We start from the raw sequence: 19068 nt of genomic DNA, 5'->3' as shown, positions 1-19068 counted from the left end.
CTATGTTAAACTTATGAATTTACTCTTATACCCATTAACAAAAAAAACCACTTTATTTTCAAAGTTTAAATAATATGTAACAAAAAAAATAAAAATAAAAATAAAACTTGTTTGGTCACTATTTCTGTTTCTAAATAAAAGTTACAAATAGTTATAGAAGGTTTTGGTAATTGACATTAATTCTGAAGATGAAGAATCATAAAAAAATTTATGAAGATCATCCTCAAAATTTAGAACAATACCAAATATAATTTTAATTTCGGTTAAAAGTTAAAAAGAAAACGAAATGATTACCAAACAATTTGTAAACAATAAACTTTTATTTTGAGCATCCGACAAAATCCACGAACAGTTGTAGCAAATAAGTTTTTCTAGTTTGACTGCCTACATACCAATTCAGTTGTGTTATATAATGTAATGTGTATATAGTTTTACAATACTCTATCAAAAGTCCATGACATATTAATTAAGGAGGTATTTGTTGATTTGCTCTCTGAACCTTGTATGCATCTGTCAATTTTTTCTTTGAATTTTAATTTTAGCCGATTACTCCTTTAAACTTTTTTAATTGCCAATTTCCTCCTTGAATTTTAATTTTTACCGATTATCCCATGAACTTTTACAAATAGCCAATTCCCCCCTTGGCGTTAGATTTTTAGAAACTTTCATTCAATTTTTCAACCTTTTTTCCCTTATACAGTTTTCATGTATTGTTTCCGGGATCAAGATATATGGAAAATTGGATAAATTTTTAAAAATTTTAACTATAGGGGGAATTTGTTATTTATAAAAGTTCGAGGGGATAATCTGCTAAAATCAAAGTTCAAGGAGGACATTGGTTAATCCTTATAACAAGTGAAATAGTAATTATTTTTAGGGTCAAAAAATTTAACTTCAAAAATAAAACATTGGGGAAGGATAGAGTTGGAAATGGAGAACACATAAATCATGAGAGGATTTATATGGAGTAATGACAGTACAAGGTAAATGGAATGGGCGCGCTGACGTGGTAAGGAAGAGTGGGTTGGGGGGAGCGAGAGAGAGAGGAGAGAGAGAGTGGAAGTTGGGTTGGGTTTATGGGGGGTTGGGGAATGGAGGAAGAAGAGAAAGGGGCAGCTCTGGTTTTTCTGGTGCTCTCCTGTTATTTATTTAATTAATTCTCAATAAAAATAAATAAAAATAAGAAGAAGAATAAAAGGTCTGGTTTTTGTGTGTTTTGTTTGGGAGTTTGGGTCGTCAATCGCGAGAGGAGAGAGAGAGAAGAGAGAGGGAGAGCCTGTGAGGGGCATGGAAGGGCTGGCCATGCTGAGGCAGCTCATCGGTCAGCTTCAGGAGCTCGTCGGCTCTCACCCGCCTCCTCCTCATTACCAACACCATCTTCAACTTCAGCTACAGCTGCCTCCTCTGCTCCGCCATCGCCACTCTCAGCAACCACAGCAGGACCACCACCACCACGACCACCTCCTCAGGTTTCTTTCTTCTCTCTCTCGCTCTTCTGGATCTCTCCCGCCTTCTCAAATTCCATTTCTTTCCGACCCATCTCTTCAATTTCTTCTCTTTCTTTCTTTTCATGATTTATTGGTGGTATTCTGATTTTTTTTCGAGTTGCTTGCTTGTTTGCTATATTTGGTTTCTTTTTCTTCCTCTGAAGTGTAAATTACATGGCTTTCCTTGATTTTCTTGCTGAATTTGGTTGTTTTGCTTTGTTTGCTGTGTTGCCATTTACGATTGAGAAATTGGGTCTGATTGCTTTGCAGAAATGGTTTTGCCATTGTGGAGTTGGGTCTTAAATATTTGAGGAATTTGTTATTTAATTACTGCCTTTTACTCTATGAGCTTCATCTCTTTTCCTTTTATGTTTAGCTTATTTCTTTGTCACAAAATTGATGGGCTCTACCAAACTATTTAGTGATAGACAGTAGTAATGGTGCAAATATTTGATATTTTTGTTTCTTTCTCCCCTTTCTGGTTTGTCTTCCTGACTGTCCAGCCGGGGTTGGGTTTCCGGGTTCACGGTGTTCTTGGGGAGGCTCATGGCCAACTCTGAACCTATTCATGGTTGCCCATTTCTGTCTTAAAACCATTTGATTACGTCTACCATAGCGAACCAGAAAAGGGCAGTAGCAAAAAAACAGTTAGGTCCCTGAACTTTAAGAATCTGATTAGATGAAGGAAAAGTTGGAAGAGGGGTTTTCAGAAACATAGACCGCCAACTGAACAGTCTCCTTGGACCAAGCTGGGTAAATTGGTAGGTGACGTTCATTACATTAGGGTACTGAATAAAAACAATTAGTTTCTGGTTAAATATCTCACATGAACTTCACCTTTTGGTTCCTTGTGCTGTATGCTTACGTATATTCCATTGAATCGTAGACCTCTTCATATTTAGTGTTTTAACAAACTTCCTACATGTTCTATATCTCTTTCTGTTCGGCGTAGGTTGTTGGTTAGCATTACATGTTCTGCTTGGTTGTCTTCACTTCTTGACTGGTAATCTGGCTAACTTGGATTCTAGCCTTCAATAATTTGTTGCCTAAAGTTGGCATTGTTTAGCGATTATTGCTTAATTTTCATGAAAAATACAATCTCAAAGTGTATAAAACTTAGCTTATTGTACAACAGAATCCGGCACACTGGGAGAAGCATGTTTCTTAAAGTAATTTAAAGGACGAAATGTTTTCTTAATTTGCTCACTTGTTCTCTGAGTTTGTTCACCTCATGTCTGTTGAAATTGAACTTATGCTTGGTGTTTGATTTCAGTTTTTTTGGGGTGGAACCTTCAAAATTTGAGTGTCATAGGTCTTGCGTACTACTACATCCATGACCCTTCCTTTCTCTTTAAGTCCTTAATATTCAATATCTTTCATTTGTGGTCAATTCCATGCTCTAGTATTAGCTTGCTTCTTTTGATAAGTTATTGCAGATTACTTAAACTAATATTTAAGGCTAAGTGAAGTTCTTTTCTAAGGGATCTAATAGAGTTTCAGTAAAGCTTGTAGCCTGTACTGCACGGAGTTGGCTTGAATATGTTCTTAGAAGAAGAAAAACCTAATAAAATCGTAGATAAGGCCTCGTAGAAGCAGCCTCATAGATTTGCCTACTTCAATTTTTCGATAAGAACTCCAGATTGGGTTTTGTTTTACATCTTTGTACTCAATAGTTCAGAACTTGTTATTGTTTCTCATGTCTTTGTGTTAATGTACTTTGTTGACCTTTACATGTGTACATTTCATTTTTCTTCCCTTTTTAATTTCTAGCTGCAGTAAAGTTCCTCAATTAGGGAGCATATAATTAACTTAATCATTACTTCAATTTACACAGGTGGTGCCCAATTAACGTTGATGAAGGTTCTGCAGATGATTACTACAGTTTTATGATGGCAGCTGGAAAATCTGGAAGTTTTAAGATGATGGAACCATGCAAGCCTCCTCCTACCAAGAGATCTCGTAAGGAGCGAACCCGGGGTAAATCCTCTGAAACTACCAATACCACTGGGCCTATGGAACAGCATATTTGGAAAGATTTCCCGGAAGACCTTTATGAAGCTGTCATTGCTAGGCTTCCCATTGCTACATATTTCCGATTTCGTACTGTATGCAGGAAATGGAATTCCTTGCTGGATACTGAAAGTTTCTCTCAACATTGTGCGGAGGTCCCACAAACTACTCCATGGTTTTACACCATCACTCATGAAAATGTGAATTCTGGAGCCATGTATGACCCTTCCTTGAAGAAGTGGCACCATCCCACTCTTTCTTCTTTGCCAACAAAGTTAATTGTTTTACCGGTGGCTTCAGCAGGGGGACTGGTATGTTTTCTTGATATCGGTAATAGGAACTTCTATGTTTGCAACCCGCTGAATCAATCTTTTAAAGAGTTGCCGGCCAGGTCAGTTAAGGTCTGGTCTCGCATTGCTGTGGGGATGACTTTGAATAGGAGTTCAACCAGCGGCGGCTACAAGATCCTGTGGGTGGTTTGTGATGGCAAGTATGAAGTTTATGATTCAGTGACGAATTCTTGGACCCGTCCAGGAATCATGCCATCAGGTGTTAAGCTGCCACTATCGCTGAATTTCCGGTCGCAGGCTGTTTCAATCGATGGCACACTCTACTTCATGCGTTCAGACCCTGAAGGGATTGTGTCATATGATATGGCCACTGGGTTTTGGAAGCAGTTTATAATTCCCACCCCGCTGCATCTGACTGACCATACACTTGCTGAATGTGAAGGCCGGATCATGCTCGTGGGATTGTTATCAAAGAATGCTGCCACATGCGTGTGCATTTGGGAGCTTCAGAAAATGACACTTCTTTGGAAGGAGGTTGACAGAATGCCAAATATATGGTGCTTGGACTTTTACGGGAAGCACGTGAGGATGACTTGCCTGGGTAACAAAGGCTTGCTCATGCTGTCCTTGAGGTCGAGACAAATGAACAGATTGGTTACATATAATGTGTCGAGCAGGGAATGGCTCAAGGTCCCTGTTTGCGTGGTGCCCCACGGGAGGAAGCGGCAATGGATTGCATGTGGCACCGCATTTTATCCAACCCCGACTGCTGTTCCTTAGCCATCGGTTTCGTCACGGTCGGTTGCAAGCTTTCCCGGCCAACTTGTTTCTAGACAATTTTCGTTATTTGTTTTAATCAAGTGGACAATTCCATGTGTTGTAAGTTGTATGACGGCCGGAGTCTACTCTTTTGTGTACAAACTTGACACATTGCTTTGTTTCCGGAAGACAGATTAGAATGCCTATGTTTCAGTCACTCGATGAATGTAATCTCATCTGTGTTTGTAACTGGTTCTGGTTGTACTGAAATAAACCGTCTGTCTACCATTATATATTGTTTGCAGGTGTATTTTCATTGGTGGAACTGGAATTTGGAAAATCAGAAGCGCACACGAATTCTTCAAATTGGTAGCCTTGATTTGTCTCGGACAACGTAGAACTGGGCGAATACAATACAATCTCGTCTAATGGTTATCAAACGGGCCCAAATTTCACAAATACAACCTCGTCTAATGGTTATCAAACAAGCCCAAATTTCACAAATACAATCTCATCTACAAGAACGAATCGTTTTTACTACAAATAATTCCGAAATTTGTACATCCTTAACCTTGATAGTGGTGGATTGCCAAGGGCAAGGGAAATAGTGGTTTTCACAACCCTGAAGTTGTCATGCAAACTCAACCACAAGAGAAACGATTGTCGGAGACACGATTATATCTCGGTGACACTGACGAGAGATGCAAGTTAATCTAGCCAATGACAATGAAAGGTATAGGGAGAAAAAAAAGAAGGTAGAATTAAGCGAAGCAGAGGAAGGGGTCCTTTATTCAAACTTCCGCTGTTTTAGTTCTTACTACATCACATCTGTATATCATCAGTTTCCTAATCGCTAACAAACGGTAAATGGCATGACAGGTTCATGCCATCTCTCATAAATTAGAAAGCATCAGCAGCAGCAGCGTCGATTTGATTAGGCCATGCCTCCGCTTGTAGCAGTCCTGATTATCTGAAAGAGAGCTGGTCCACACAAAATCAAAAGGTCAGAATCGCAACGCCACCAAAAATTCAATTCATGCACATCAAATTTGCAACAGAAAAAAAGAACTGAAACTAGCAAAACCCCCCCTTATCTTTTCGATCAAGGCAATGTCCCAAGTTCAAACATCCCTTTGGGTTTCAACCCACATGACCATTGCCAAATAAGTGCTGTACGTTTCGGTTTTGATCTTAGTCAAATCAAGGAAACGAAACAAATTCGAAAACCCTTTTCGGCCTCAACCCAAATGAGCATTGCCAATTAAGTGCTTTACGTTTCGGTTTTCATCTTACTCAAATCAAGACATCGAAACAAATTCGAAACCCTTTTCGGCTTCAATCCAAATGAGCAATGCAAAATGGGTGCTTAAAGTTTCAATCTTTCTATCAATTTCTTAATCCCCTTCAAATTCCATGGCAAGCAGACACAATACAATGCACACCAACCAAATCAAGAATCCCAAATGGGAGCTGAACCCAGATACAATTACCAATTATACGGATTATTCAAATGAAATCAATTAGGTAAACTCTAGCTTATGACATAATCATATCAGGTTTGTGATCTGCTAAATTGAGTGAGATTACACATACATGATCCGATGACAACAAAGACGAAGAAGCCAAGGAGAATCGGGCCCACTGGATAATCCTTGCTCTTCTTGGCGGTCGTCTCAGGCACCGCCCCTCTCTTCGTTATGTTCTTCTCGAACCTCTCCACCTTCCTGTCAGCCAAACGCCTTGAAGTCGTCTGCAAAGATCCCCAATTCAAATTTAAATACATACACACACATCATCAGCATAATCCCAATTTCACATGCAGCTACAAAAACAATTCGATTCAATTTTACAGATCTGCATCAAAGAACAAAACTTTGGAAAACCCAAATGATTTCATCTAACATTACAGAGGGGATCAGCGAGAATGTTACCATGGTTGCGGGTGTAGATCCGGTAGCTGAAGTGCGTCGCAGGTGATTACTCCTCCCCTTCCTGGTCGAATTCTCTCTCTGAGGCGAGTTCTGACTCTCGCCCTTAGTTTCTCTTCCGCGAAAACAGTAGCGTTTTCTGACGGTTTTATCTTTGGCAAACGGATGATAGGGTCCCCGACCGCTGCGTGACGGAGTCACCGCCTTCGCTGCGATTGGCCAAACCACGCAATTCGGGACACGCGTCGGGTGGTGATTAGGGGTAAGTGCGTGTATCCCGGAAACCGGATCTTCACCGAATGAAATTTTTAGTTATAACGGGAATACAAGTGGTACACCACGTGTTTTAATAAAAGTGGTGGAAATTTTATTTTTAAGTTATTAACTTTTTAACACACATATCCCACCATTTGTATAATAAAACGTGGTGTACCATATCGTGTACCGATCATATTGAAAAATCTCTCTTTGATTGGATATTCTTTGTGAGGATCCAGATATTCATGAATCGTGTCCATTTATCGTATATCGTATGATTAGAAATCATTTTCAATATTTTTATTTAAAATTAAATACAAACAATACTGGATAAAAACGCACAACATATAATAAACAGACACAATTTATAAATCCTTAGATTCTCATAAAAAAAATCAGGAAATGATCCTGTTGGCGGATCCCGTATCTAGAAATCGAAAATTGATCCATTACGTACGCGGTATATGCAAAACACCATGCACGTGACGGTTTTTATGAAAACGACATGTCTATTTTTAGGAAAATAAATAAATAAAAAATCATCGAAAAAGAAAGTATCTAGAAGCATCGGATTTTTCAGCACTTGGCAAAAATATAAAGCCCTTAAATTCTCAAGGTATTAAAAAATTACGATGACCGCCCAAAAGCCTAATTAGTGTACTTTGAGATTGTTTTTTTTTTTTTTTTTAAACGTACGATGTTAGCTGCATTAAGGTGGTAGAATATTGAATTAAGCCTCATTATAATTACAATAATGTGATTCAAATTCCATTTTAACGAAAATCAAACTCAAAATTTCTCACTTACAAGTGTAAAAGAATATAATAAATGATAGCATATTTACTTGAAATTAAAATCACGATTTTTCATCTGCAGAAATTTCGTCTCGCCCGGTTTCATAAGAGTTTACAGAAACAAGAAAATAAATCAGAAAACCATGTCTCTCGTGAACTGAAATGAAATGGGGTATCAGAATGCACGACTATTTGATAAGTAATCAGAAGACTAACACAGCAACACCAGAGTTTTACACGAAACATGCGGCAAGAAGATGCAATTGGGCAGGTCATAGCAACTACATCAAGGGAATGGAGCATCAGCTCATGGACAACCAATAATTAGAGATACATCCTTCACAGGAAACAAAAAATGGCTGTTGGAAGAGGGCATGTCAATATCCGGGCTTTCATGCTTTCACCTTCTAATGCCGCGAGCAAAATCTCGGATTGAGCTGCAGTGAAAGGGCCTTCAGCGTCTCAGCCGCTTCAACTCCCTGGGCGCATGGCATTTCACCTATCAGACTCTGCTGCAGATGATGTGAGGTGCCGTAAGGAGTATCATTACAAACTTTCCACAAAAATTCAGTTTTCCAACTCATGCTGCATGGCCCCAAAATATGTCGCAGCAAATTCTATCTGCATATATCAGCTCCCTTTTGCTTCTTCCGTGACGGGAATGGAATTGGCTGCTATATCTATGCCAGTATCATTCTCTACATCATCTGCTACATCGACTTGCTGACACTTTTTGTCAATCTCCATCGTATCTTCCTCTTTAAGGTCGTTTATAACTTTAAGAAGCTCCAACGGAGTAGCTGCTGGATCCAGCTCCCGACAACCCTTCGGAGCATTTGCAGCTTCCTGACCCGTGATCAAGCTTGAAGGGATTTGATGAGAGAACCGAAACAGCTCTTCTCTAGGGATCCTCCTGGTCTCTCTGGGATCCAAGTGCCGGTGAAATACTGTCTTGAAGCCAGCCACTTTCACCAAGGGCGTCACAAGCACACCTTGGTCCTCACTAAAGTCTTCAACAACTTCAACCATGTCATACTTGTGAATGACATTGTCAGCTGTCAGTTCATTCCAGTCCGGGGACCAATTCCGGTATAGCGCCCAAACATCCCCCTTCCTGGGATATATGCAAATAGTCCCCCGTGGACCTTTTGTTGACCGAACTCTGTGAGAGAAAGAATTAAGTGAATTACTCACTTCATGTTTCCCTACCCGGAACTCCCCACACGTCTTTGAGAAGCCAGAGGATACCCAGTTAAGAGGACCCAGTTCACTATTTGTTTTCGAATTTAGCCAGCTGATACGCACTGTGAAAGGATCCACAGAAATCACCTTTTGAACTAATGCATAAAACCTTGGCATCCCATCATCATTATCATATGCAGCCCAGACCTGATTATCTTCAAAACACTTCTCTGCTCGATCCTTGTCAAAGTCATGAAAATCAGAATCAGGAACATTTATTGTCAATGTGTCTGCATCTGAACGGACACCAGAAATGCCAGAACCTTTCATGTCAGAAGAACCATTCTTTGTGTCTACCGGCTCACTGGAATGCTTTTGATTGTTATGCACATCAATGTTTCCCAAATATTTTTCTCTCTCATTCCCAATCCCCGTCTCTTTGGCTGCAGTCTTGGATACAGTGGATTCGTTTAGTTTCTTCAGAATTTCTTTTCTAGCCTTCTCCCTTAGTAAACTTTGAATTTCAATCTGGGAGATATCCCTTGTGATACTGGGCCTTGCGTTTCCATTTGATCCAGAAAAATAAGTTGTTCCAGCTCCTCCAGCTCCAGCTCCAGCTCCCACACCCATTTGATTTGTGATATCCCTTCCGTAGCTGCTGACACCGACATCTTCCATTCCTCTTCTTCTCTTCGCAGCATTCTTGGAGGCTTGATGCTTCCTCCGCAACTCCTCTCTTTTTAATGCTGCTTGAGTGTGCTCGCGCTCTCTCTTTGCTGTCTCATATGCCTGGCTAACTACGCTTGCAGCTTGGGCAGCCGTAGAAGCACCCGATGCTTTAGAGAATGGACCCCATTGGAAGTTGTTTTGGTTGTACGATTGATTACCACTGAAGCCTGCAGATCCCACACCCATTCTATCAGCTGTTTCATGCTTTGGTGGAGCTGACTTGGCACCATTTGTAGGTGGTGGAGCTATTTCTGCTGCTAGAAATGGTTCGTGGCAATTCGGGCAAAGAAGATTATGATTAAGATAAATCCTGAGATACTCATACTGCATCTTGCATTTATGACACACTGTCCAAAAGGTATTCGGTCTTGGTTTTTGAGATGAAGCAGGAGCTGAAGAGCGGCCGGCCCGTGAGGTACCCTTCTGATTCTGTGAGGTACCCTTCTGAGTCTGTGTGGTACTCTTCTGAGTTTGTGTATTAACCTTCTGAGTCTGTGCGCCTGATGTTGCACCTTTTGTGAAATTGTAGAAACCATTGGCACCCGGAGGAGCCTGCGAACTCCCACTCGCAGTCGCGACCCTTTGGTGTACTCTCCTCTTCTGGTCATAGGCTACTCTCTTAGATTTATCAGACAACAAACTCCATGCTTCTGATAGTAGCTTAAACGCTCCATCAGCTCCTACAGACTTGTTCTTATCAGGGTGAAGCATAAGAGCTAGTTTCCTATACTGTTTCTTCACCGCCTCATCATCTGCTTTCGGATCCGCACCAAGTATCCCATACCAATCAGCCTCCCCATTTATTTTGTTCTCCGAAGCGATATGCACATCGAGGGTCGCCAACATTTGGGGAATCCCCTCTAGCCCCGGAAACAAAGTTTGAGCCTTCAAGGCAAATTTCTTTGCTCCCATAAGATCCTTTGCTGTGAACTTTCTTTCCGCAATCTCTTTTGCCCTAGCCGCCTCATCTTTGTTGCAGTCCATATTCCTACTCTATCTTCTTCCTCTCTAATGTTTGCCTACTCTTTTACAATGCTCCCAATTACTCTAGCGATTCAGCAACCTTATTGTCAAATTAGATAAAAATCCAGTTAGAAATTGTCATGAAAGTTGCATGCAAACACAAGAATCCCACAACAAATACATATCCGTGATACATATCGAAAATAACAACGCTTTTTCGAGCTTTTTCAAGACCCTCATCCTCACCACGCAACCCCAACATAAACAAAATATGAATTCATACGCATATCTCGAAAATATATGCGTCTAGTTTTAGCTCTGAGGCTCAAAGTTGACCAGCGAACTGGTAATTAGCTCAAACAAACATGCAGCACATAACTACACAGATGCAAAATCAATGAAAGTAAAAAGCACAACCCATATCAGAGAAATGAAATCAGAAACCTCAGCCATGGATCTAACTCAATAAGTTCCAATTCAGCTCCAAAAAATCGAATTTTTAACGAAAGACCTCGAATTTGATAATTATAAGTCGGAAATCAAACACTAGAATCAATGATTCAGGCATGAAATTCACTAAATTTTAGGAAACCCTAGATTCAGAGATGAGTTTAATCACCTTATTATGTGAGCTACGCTGGCTGAGGAATTTGAATCGCAGAGAGACACCATGGACAGACCTCCTTCACCAGTTTTTTTTTTCTTTTTTCGGCCCCTCCTTCTAGCCCAAATCTCAAAAATCCCCAAAAGCTGGCCCCTTTTCTCAAAAACACAACTTCTCACAACCTGCAATGGCATTCTCCCAAATACCAAAAAATATAAAACAGAGCATGGGCTTTCCTAACCCAACATTTTTCCCACCCTAACCATGGTTAAATTCTAACTCTTGAATTGGCAATTATGGAATTTTCATTGGTGGATGGGGGTGTGTGTTTGTGGTGGTGTCTAAACATGTTATATCGTGAAATGACGTGACAGTGTTTGAGTGATTTAAATTTGAGTTCATTTATCAATAAGATATTAATAAATGCTGGGATGTCGATTAACGTGCAAATTCGAGGACTCTAAATTTTTCGATAAGATAAATACGAAAGTGGACCTAAGTATTTCAGAGGTAAAAAAACTTTATTTAGTGTAGACTATAAAGTTTGTAAACAACATATGCTTAGAATATTCGTTTTACGAAATAGCATATTTTGAGAATATTTCAACTTTCAGTTATCTCGTTAAACCTTATAAAAAGCTAATGACTATTTGGTATAGTGATAATTAGTCTTCACTTTTTTTTTTACCAAAGTATGTATTCAAATATTATGGACGACAATCGTTATGACAACCCATCCTTTTTTTTTTCACCCGAAACTTTTTTTTTTTTACCCTTTTAAATTAAAAATAAAAGGGAAAAAAAAACCCACCCACCACCAACATGTCCAACACCGACAAGAGCATCACTCATGTCCTCTTATCGGGGACTCCTCTTCCTCCGACCTCCCACCCCTTCTTTTCCATTTCCTCTTCCTCTTAGTTTATTTCTATGTATCTTTTTCTATCTATTTTTATTTCTCTTTCCTGTATCTATCTTTCTCATCATATTGACCCAAATCTAATATTAACGAAATCAGCAGCCACCATATTAGAGGTAGTCAAATATGATCTGGTGGTTGCCAATGCCATGCCAGCTTTGACATTATTCCACATGGTCAACTCGAGAGAATGAGGAAGAAAGAAATGAGGAGAAAAGGCGAGAGAGGAAAGCGAAAAGAAATGAAAAAGAGATTATACTAGATAACTCACTAAATTCAAAGCACAAAAAAAATGAATATTAAAGGATAAATTTTTTTCAGAATAATTTAACTTCTATCTTCAGTTTGGACAAGATTTTGATTTAACGTTCATTTTCTGTATCAACGTACGTTGAATTTAGTAAATTATCCAATCTGATCTAATTAGAGTCACCAAACGTGCTCTATTAATTAATCACTTGCATGATAAAAAAAACTTTTACTTTTGAGTTTAAAAAAAAAGCATTCTGAAGCAAGTGAGAATGAGTAGCGAGTACTTTAGTTGGTGGCATGATAATATTTAAATGGGGCTTCAAATATGGAGAAATCTCGTTTCCATACCTCCAACTCTACTCTAATTTCCAATAGTTCTAAAACTAAAATGTGCCAACCTTTAAATGAAACACCTAGGCCGGCATAGCTGCCACCTGGCCAATCCTAACGGCCATGTTGTGGATGGTGTAACGGACGTTGCTACTATTGGATAAGGGCAACCGGCAACCTGCCAAAAACGTCTTCATTTCCGTATAGCACAACACTCTTGAGGTGACGTCCGCGTTACAGTGTAACGGACGTTTGTTTCTGTTGGGATAGTGCTGACGGCGGCTATGTGGGTCATATGCATATTTGGCGGTAATACGATAGACGCGTGGTTGCAACAAGTCAGCGACTCCAGTTAGCATTTCTCTTTTATAAATGAAAATATGAAGAATTGAGAAAGAAAATAGTGTTTTTTCCTTTTTTTATTTTTTTTTAATTTTTTTTTAATTTTTTTTTGTTGTGTGTGTCTTAATGATGGAATTAGATTGGATAACTCCTTTGATTTAATTTTTGTTGGAAAAACAAAATTTATGTAATTTTTTAGTTGAAGAATAAAAATGAATTAGTCATGAACAAAACGTACCCATTAAAAATGTCCATAAGAATGATAGGATTTGGATAACTAAGTTTCTTGCATGAATCATCCATATTCTACATTAATTGGAAAAAAATTGAAACTTAGCATCCAACAAATATTAATTAATTGAATCTAATCAGTTCTCCTATCCATTTTAATTAATACTTTAATATTTAATTAATGCATCATTTGGAGCCTCAAGTCCTTGAGAAGGAGAAATTTTTGGAAGTGACGGAAATACACACCTCAGCAAGACAGATGGTGTTCCTAACCTATCAAATTTTGACAGCTAGATTTTGTCATTTGCTCATTTAAAAATACTTGGGAAAGCTGAAAAGTCAAAAACCAAAAGATTCCTGTTAACATCCTCCGTTTATTTCTTTCAATTAAAAAGCTCTTGCAAACTTTGTTAACATCCTCCATACACTGCATCCCTTGTAAATTGTAATACAAATATACAAAAGAGTTAACATCATCATCCCCTGCTGCAACCTCCCAACGCCACTCAAGCGGCATGAAAAACCGGAACTGGCTTTCATATCAAACCCATAAAACCAAATGCTTCAAAATGCTAAATTTCACAAAATTTTCACAAAACTCATTCCTGTACACAGATTTACACAATATTTCACCATTCATTTTAGCAAATTCCCAATTCACAATATTTCCCTTTTCCAGCCAGGCAATTTTCTTCCCTTTTCTCTCCTTCATATGATAAGGATGAGGAAGAAGATGGACTTCAGATTGCTGGCAGCCCTGTTGTGATGAGGCTAAGTCTCCATCCATAATTTGGAAAAACCCTAAACTGGAAAAGAAAATTTTTTTGGTAGTAGCCCTGTTGTGATTGTTTGACGACGCAAGAGCTTTTCAATTGAAACATGGGTCTGAGTTTGTAAGAAAACAACTTCAACATTTAAGGTTTTCAGACCATTTATTCTACCCATAAAAATTTAACAAAATTAAAAATCATACATGCAGAAAGCTACCTTGGTATGGGTTTGAGTCTCCATCCATAAAACCTTGGTTTGGGTTTGAGTACGTGAGAAATGGAGGGAATTCTTGTTATTTTACAAAAACAAAAAAGGAATTGAGTCTTTGCAACTTCCCTCAAAGTTTCAATTGAAAGAAAGAAACGGAGGATGTTAACATGAATCTTTTGGTTTTTGATTTTTCAACTTCTCCAAGTATTTTTAAGTGAGCAAATGACAAAATCTAGCTATCAAAATTTAATAGGTTGGGAACACCACCGGTTTTGCTGAGATGTGTGTTCCCGTCACTCCCAAAAATTTCTCCTTGATAAGTTGATGTAAACAATCTAATAAGTAGTTAGCTCAAGAAGTAATGTATAGTCACTTAGTATTATAGTTAAGTGATATTTATTTCTACATACATGCGAAAGGTCTTAGATTGAATTTTCGTATATGGCCAGTTCAATTCTAAATTGTTATAGTAGACTTATTGTGTAGCTTAGTCCAAACTCTCCACCACCTTAGTGTAAATATATTATTGTAGTTAAATAAAAAGTAACGTATAGACAGTTGAGACGCATAGTAGTCAATGACTCAGGTGTATCTCAATCGTCAAACCAAATCATTTTGTTATTAGTATAATAAATTACTTAATAGATCTAATCATTATTATAAATTAACGATTGCATTGACTTACTGATATCGAAGTGATATTTGATGATAGAATCATAACTAGCTGCTCACTGTTGATGAAGAGTCATCAATAAAGATAAAAAGCCCAAAATCCAAAACCCAACACCCAAAATATGATCTCGTTCCCATTTATTCCAAGTTTCCAACCAGGCACCTCCTAATTTTTATGGGCCTTAATCCAAAAATGCTTCAACCCGAAGATATAGGCCCAAAAGTTAATACAAACAAAGCTCCCGTAATTTTGTCTTCACACATGTACACATTAAAGAGAAAAATGAAATGTGAAATGGTAACGACACAGCTTTGATTATTATGTTTTTTGAAAGTTTTCTGATTCAATTCAAAAGTCATAAATAAATATAAGTTAGGGATTATTACAATGGATAGGACCTTTTCCAACACAGTGCATTTAGAATTCAATCATTTGTCATTTATTTAACTAGGGATAAAGTTAGAATAATTCTTTAGTGGGAGCGACCTTAACCTCTAGTTATACTTGAGATTTTTTTTTTTTTTTTTTAATGATAGTAGTAGATCTTATGTAATTTCATTGCTATTTTTCTTTCTTCTCAAATTTCATTAAGCCAACTTGTAGGCATTTTTTTTTCTTTTTATAATGATCACTTGTTATTATACATATTATTTGAAAATTTAAACTGATCATTTGAAGGAGCATGAATAACATGACAAATACGTTTTCTACCCCTTCTATGAGCATCATGATTATTAACTTTGCACAACATTTCAGCAGGAGCAGTTATCTCCGGTGAGCCTCAGCTGCCTCCGTCCTTGTCCTTAACATAACTTAGAATAGTAATATCGTTTGTAATAATATGATAAAGAAAATATAAATAAACAAAGCTCCTAATTGTAAAGCTTTACTAACATAAATATCTAGAGGGGAAGTTTGTACAATAATATTGGAACCCTAAATGATGTTAAAGCCTGAAAATAGTCAAATTAACTTTGTCCCATTTGCAATATTGCGACAGGCAGTTCCATTCGGACCTTCAAATTTTGAGGATTTTTATGGAGATGAATGCCACCGTGGGAGCTCAATCATGATATGACTTATTAGTCATTTGGGTGAGTGTGAGATTAAAAGTTGCTCTCATTGTTTTGCACTTTTGCTCATACAAAACAGCTTGTTAGGGCCCCATCAATGAGTTGTACGCACTTGGTGAATCATCAGCCGTTGGATTTTTACTACTCTACATATATCTACGGTTGGTATATATAGAGTTTGTGATATGTATGCTTTTGCATGTTGCATATAGTTAATTAGATGACTTTGATGGAATAGCATGATTGAAGCAAGCAACCATTTTGAGGCCTGCTCGCTGATCGTGACCAGCTTCTGTCTGCAGGACCCATCCATGGTCCATGTATACCCACCCACTATGCATTTCCAACCACTTGATGATTTTAAAAGGGCTTTCTTTTTAACTCGAACTCGTTAGTAAAGATTGTCAATCCAGGATTCAAGAGAGATTTTTTATGCAACGAAAATGTCACAGTTGCATTTGCATCAGTTTCCTATATGTGCCCTTCAGTCTTGCGGTAAAAGATTACCGTGTATTTCAACATCTTTGCGATGTGTATTTTAATTATGTCAATTCTATATATTGCGTGTGAAAAAAATTATAACATATTGTAATGTATAACGAGATTGAAATTGCATGACATGGTTGAATCTGGCCCTAATGAAGTACTTGAGATTTTTGTACTATTTACTTATGTGTGGACAATTGTAACTAACATGATTAATGTATTAATACATATGAGAGGTAACCATAACCTTTTTTTTTTAACAAACGATAATATCCACACTAAAGGTGTGAAGAATGGACTAAGCCTTATAATAAGTTTGTCATAATAATATAGTTCAACTTCGTATTTTAGCTCACTTACAAATAAAGAGGAATACCACTAAACTGAAATACTATTTGGCAACTTTAACTGTTAACTATACTTACGCTCACGATTAATCAACTTTGATTGTCATCTTTTAGTTGAATAAGCTTAATTTTTTTGTATTGTCTGAATTTTAATGCTGGTTTCCAAAAAATATATTTTTTAATGCTTAGTTAAACCTATACCTTTTTGGTGACAATTAATTTTTTTGGTCCCACGAGTGTTGAGCTGTTAGGCTGGAAGCCAGTTAGAGAAAAGCAAAGAAATTTGGCAAATTCCCACCGTCGCGCATGTGGCCACATCTCTATCGTGCACAGAGACTAAATGTGGCCTTGTTGGTCCACCTCCAACAGTAATCTCAATTATTCTAATCTCATTCATTAATTAGTGCGATGTTTAATTTAAAACTTTGACAAATCCACACATGCTAATTTCCGTCAATCACCACACTCGTACGTTTAAATAATTTAAGGGTCCACGACGTGCCGAATGAAGCTGAGGTTAATTAGTAGTGTGGGAATGAGTAACAAATGAGCAATTTTTTAGGTTTGCATCAAGAACATGTGGTACACGAGCTTTATATGCAGTTAAATTGATCGTGATATCATAAAAAAAATTAAAATTAAATTCCGAAAATAGCTTAATTTTCTATATAGTACAACTCTTCACAACCTGCCACGTGCAAAGCTATAGTAAGAGAGATTTCCTCTTGCAACTAATGCATATTTTCAGAGCAAGCAGAGGCAAAGACACCCCCATCTCTACAGCATTCGTTTCAACAGCAAGGGCCTAACTAGTTAGAGGCAGGTAGAGCAGAAGCGAAGAAGGCAGATTGTCAAGCGTTCAACAAGTGTACTACATATTAAGTGAACGATTGTCATACTATGTTTTTAGTCACACAAGAGTCTTTCTCAACAATAGACGTCTTTGGAGCATGCATCATATAACATGGCTTGCAAGAACGAAACAAGTATATAATATTGTAACGTATATGAACACAACTTACTTATTAGATTAATTAATAATTAGGTTAAGTAGGATTAAGAGAGATGCTTCATGTCACAGACAACTTTAACCCTTTTATTCTCTCTTTGTTGACGACATGGACATGCATGGTATGCATAAACAATGAAGCAGCTGGTTCGTCCTTCGGGCGGGCAGGATGCCGTAATCTCTGACGCCTAGTTTGTTTGTTAATTAATGAAATCAAGGATTCAAGGGGAGCTTTGTTGAGAGTTGCCTAACTACGTTTTTATTAATATTTTGTTTTAAAAATTAGGTGGGATATTGAAACTTTGTCTGTCTTTTACCTTTCATGTTGAAAGCCAAAACCCTATCAAATTTCGGTTTGGACATACTTTCTTCAAGTTCTATATTATATTTTAAAGTATTAAATATGTCTTCTGCTGATCGAAGCTTCCCAATATATTCATCAAGGTATTTCTTGTGGATTAATATATCATGAACCATAATGCTTCTTAATGTTTGGATCGAGAGCTCCGCCAATGTTAATCACCCTCCACGTATACATACGGCGGATAGTTAATCAACAACTGTAATACTCTACGAGTTCACGAGCGACTAATTAGATGGTTGTTAATTGGGCATCCTTATTAGTTTGCCCTTAAATAAAGAAAAATATACGCTGCTTGTGATGGTGATGTTAATTGTGTGTATGCGTTGCAAGCATTTGGACTTTTGAGTTGAAGAATACCTAACCTGCACAACAATGAAAAGGAAAACTGGAAAGTGATCGATTTGGACAGCCACCATTTTCAGCGGAGGATGCTTGTCCCAGATGAAGAAGTAAGCCGCCCAGTTTCCTTGTCTGCATAATTAATACTAGCAGAGAGCACACACTTTGTGTGTGTGAACAACCATCCACCTCCTTTCCCATTCTCCTCAAACACAACTGTTTGAGTTCATTCAAACTATCCAAAAAATATCATGATTTCACTTACTTGTATGAAAAAATGATGGTAGGACAATTTCTCTTAATAAGTGCATATTTTTATCTTATGTAAATATTTTGATACAAAATTATTATTTTGCCCTTCTTATGTAAATATTATGTATCAAAAGTGAGGGCAAAATAGAAAAAAATTTCAAAAAATTTCAAAAGATACAAATTTACTATTTTACCCTCCTCATGTCAATATCGTGTATCAAAATTGAGGGCAAAATAAGAAAAAAGAGATAAAAAGTTGACAAGCCATATTCTCTTAATAGAATAGATAGATAAAAAATGGTTATTTTTTGGTAAATTAGAAATTAAAATAAGAAAGTTTAATCAGGTCTGCTGGACAGGGATTAGGAAGTCCTACTAGTACTAGTGCATTGAGCTGGCCTAGTCCTAGCATATCCAGAAAAAGCTACCTTTGAGGACAAAACTGCATCCATCAAGTACAATGTAA

The 19068-nt window shown here is 37.6% G+C and overlaps 3 protein-coding genes across 4 annotated transcripts; 1 reads left to right on the top strand and 2 right to left on the bottom strand.

Moving 5' to 3' along the window:
• Nucleotides 1–972: 972 nt before the first annotated feature.
• Nucleotides 973–4837, top strand: LOC137736661 (F-box only protein 6). 2 transcript variants are annotated; one of them, XM_088682621.1, is made up of 3 exons: nt 1104–2248; nt 2440–2490; nt 3322–4837. In XM_088682621.1, exon 3 carries the CDS (start codon nt 3374–3376, stop codon nt 4565–4567), a length of 1194 nt encoding a protein of 397 aa, XP_088538747.1. In that variant the 5' UTR covers nt 1104–2248; nt 2440–2490; nt 3322–3373; the 3' UTR covers nt 4568–4837. The 2 variants fall into 2 exon arrangements, with proteins under 2 accessions (XP_068331999.1, XP_088538747.1); XM_068475898.2 differs by lacking the exon at nt 2440–2490 and having other exon boundaries at nt 973–1469.
• A 470-nt stretch (nt 4838–5307) lies between these two features.
• Nucleotides 5308–6774, bottom strand: LOC137736662 (uncharacterized; the record flags this gene model as incomplete). Its single annotated transcript, XM_068475899.2, has 3 exons — nt 5308–5527; nt 6140–6296; nt 6478–6774. Coding segments are annotated over 3 exons (501 nt in total), but the record flags the coding sequence as incomplete, so codon positions are not given.
• A 925-nt stretch (nt 6775–7699) lies between these two features.
• Nucleotides 7700–11270, bottom strand: LOC137736660 (uncharacterized). Its single transcript, XM_068475896.2, has 2 exons — nt 11020–11270; nt 7700–10500 (listed from the first exon to the last, which is right to left on the bottom strand). The coding sequence occupies exon 2, from the start codon at nt 10419–10421 to the stop codon at nt 8157–8159; it is 2265 nt and encodes a 754-aa protein (XP_068331997.2). The 5' UTR covers nt 10422–10500; nt 11020–11270; the 3' UTR covers nt 7700–8156.
• Nucleotides 11271–19068: the final 7798 nt, after the last annotated feature.

This window comes from Pyrus communis, chromosome 13 (assembly GCF_041283825.1).
Source record: "Pyrus communis isolate YQ-2024b chromosome 13, ASM4128382v1, whole genome shotgun sequence".
In the NCBI taxonomy this organism is placed as follows: Eukaryota; Viridiplantae; Streptophyta; class Magnoliopsida; order Rosales; family Rosaceae; genus Pyrus; species Pyrus communis.
The sequence above is the reverse complement of the archived record's forward strand: the minus strand, read 5'-3'. Positions and strand labels throughout refer to the sequence as shown.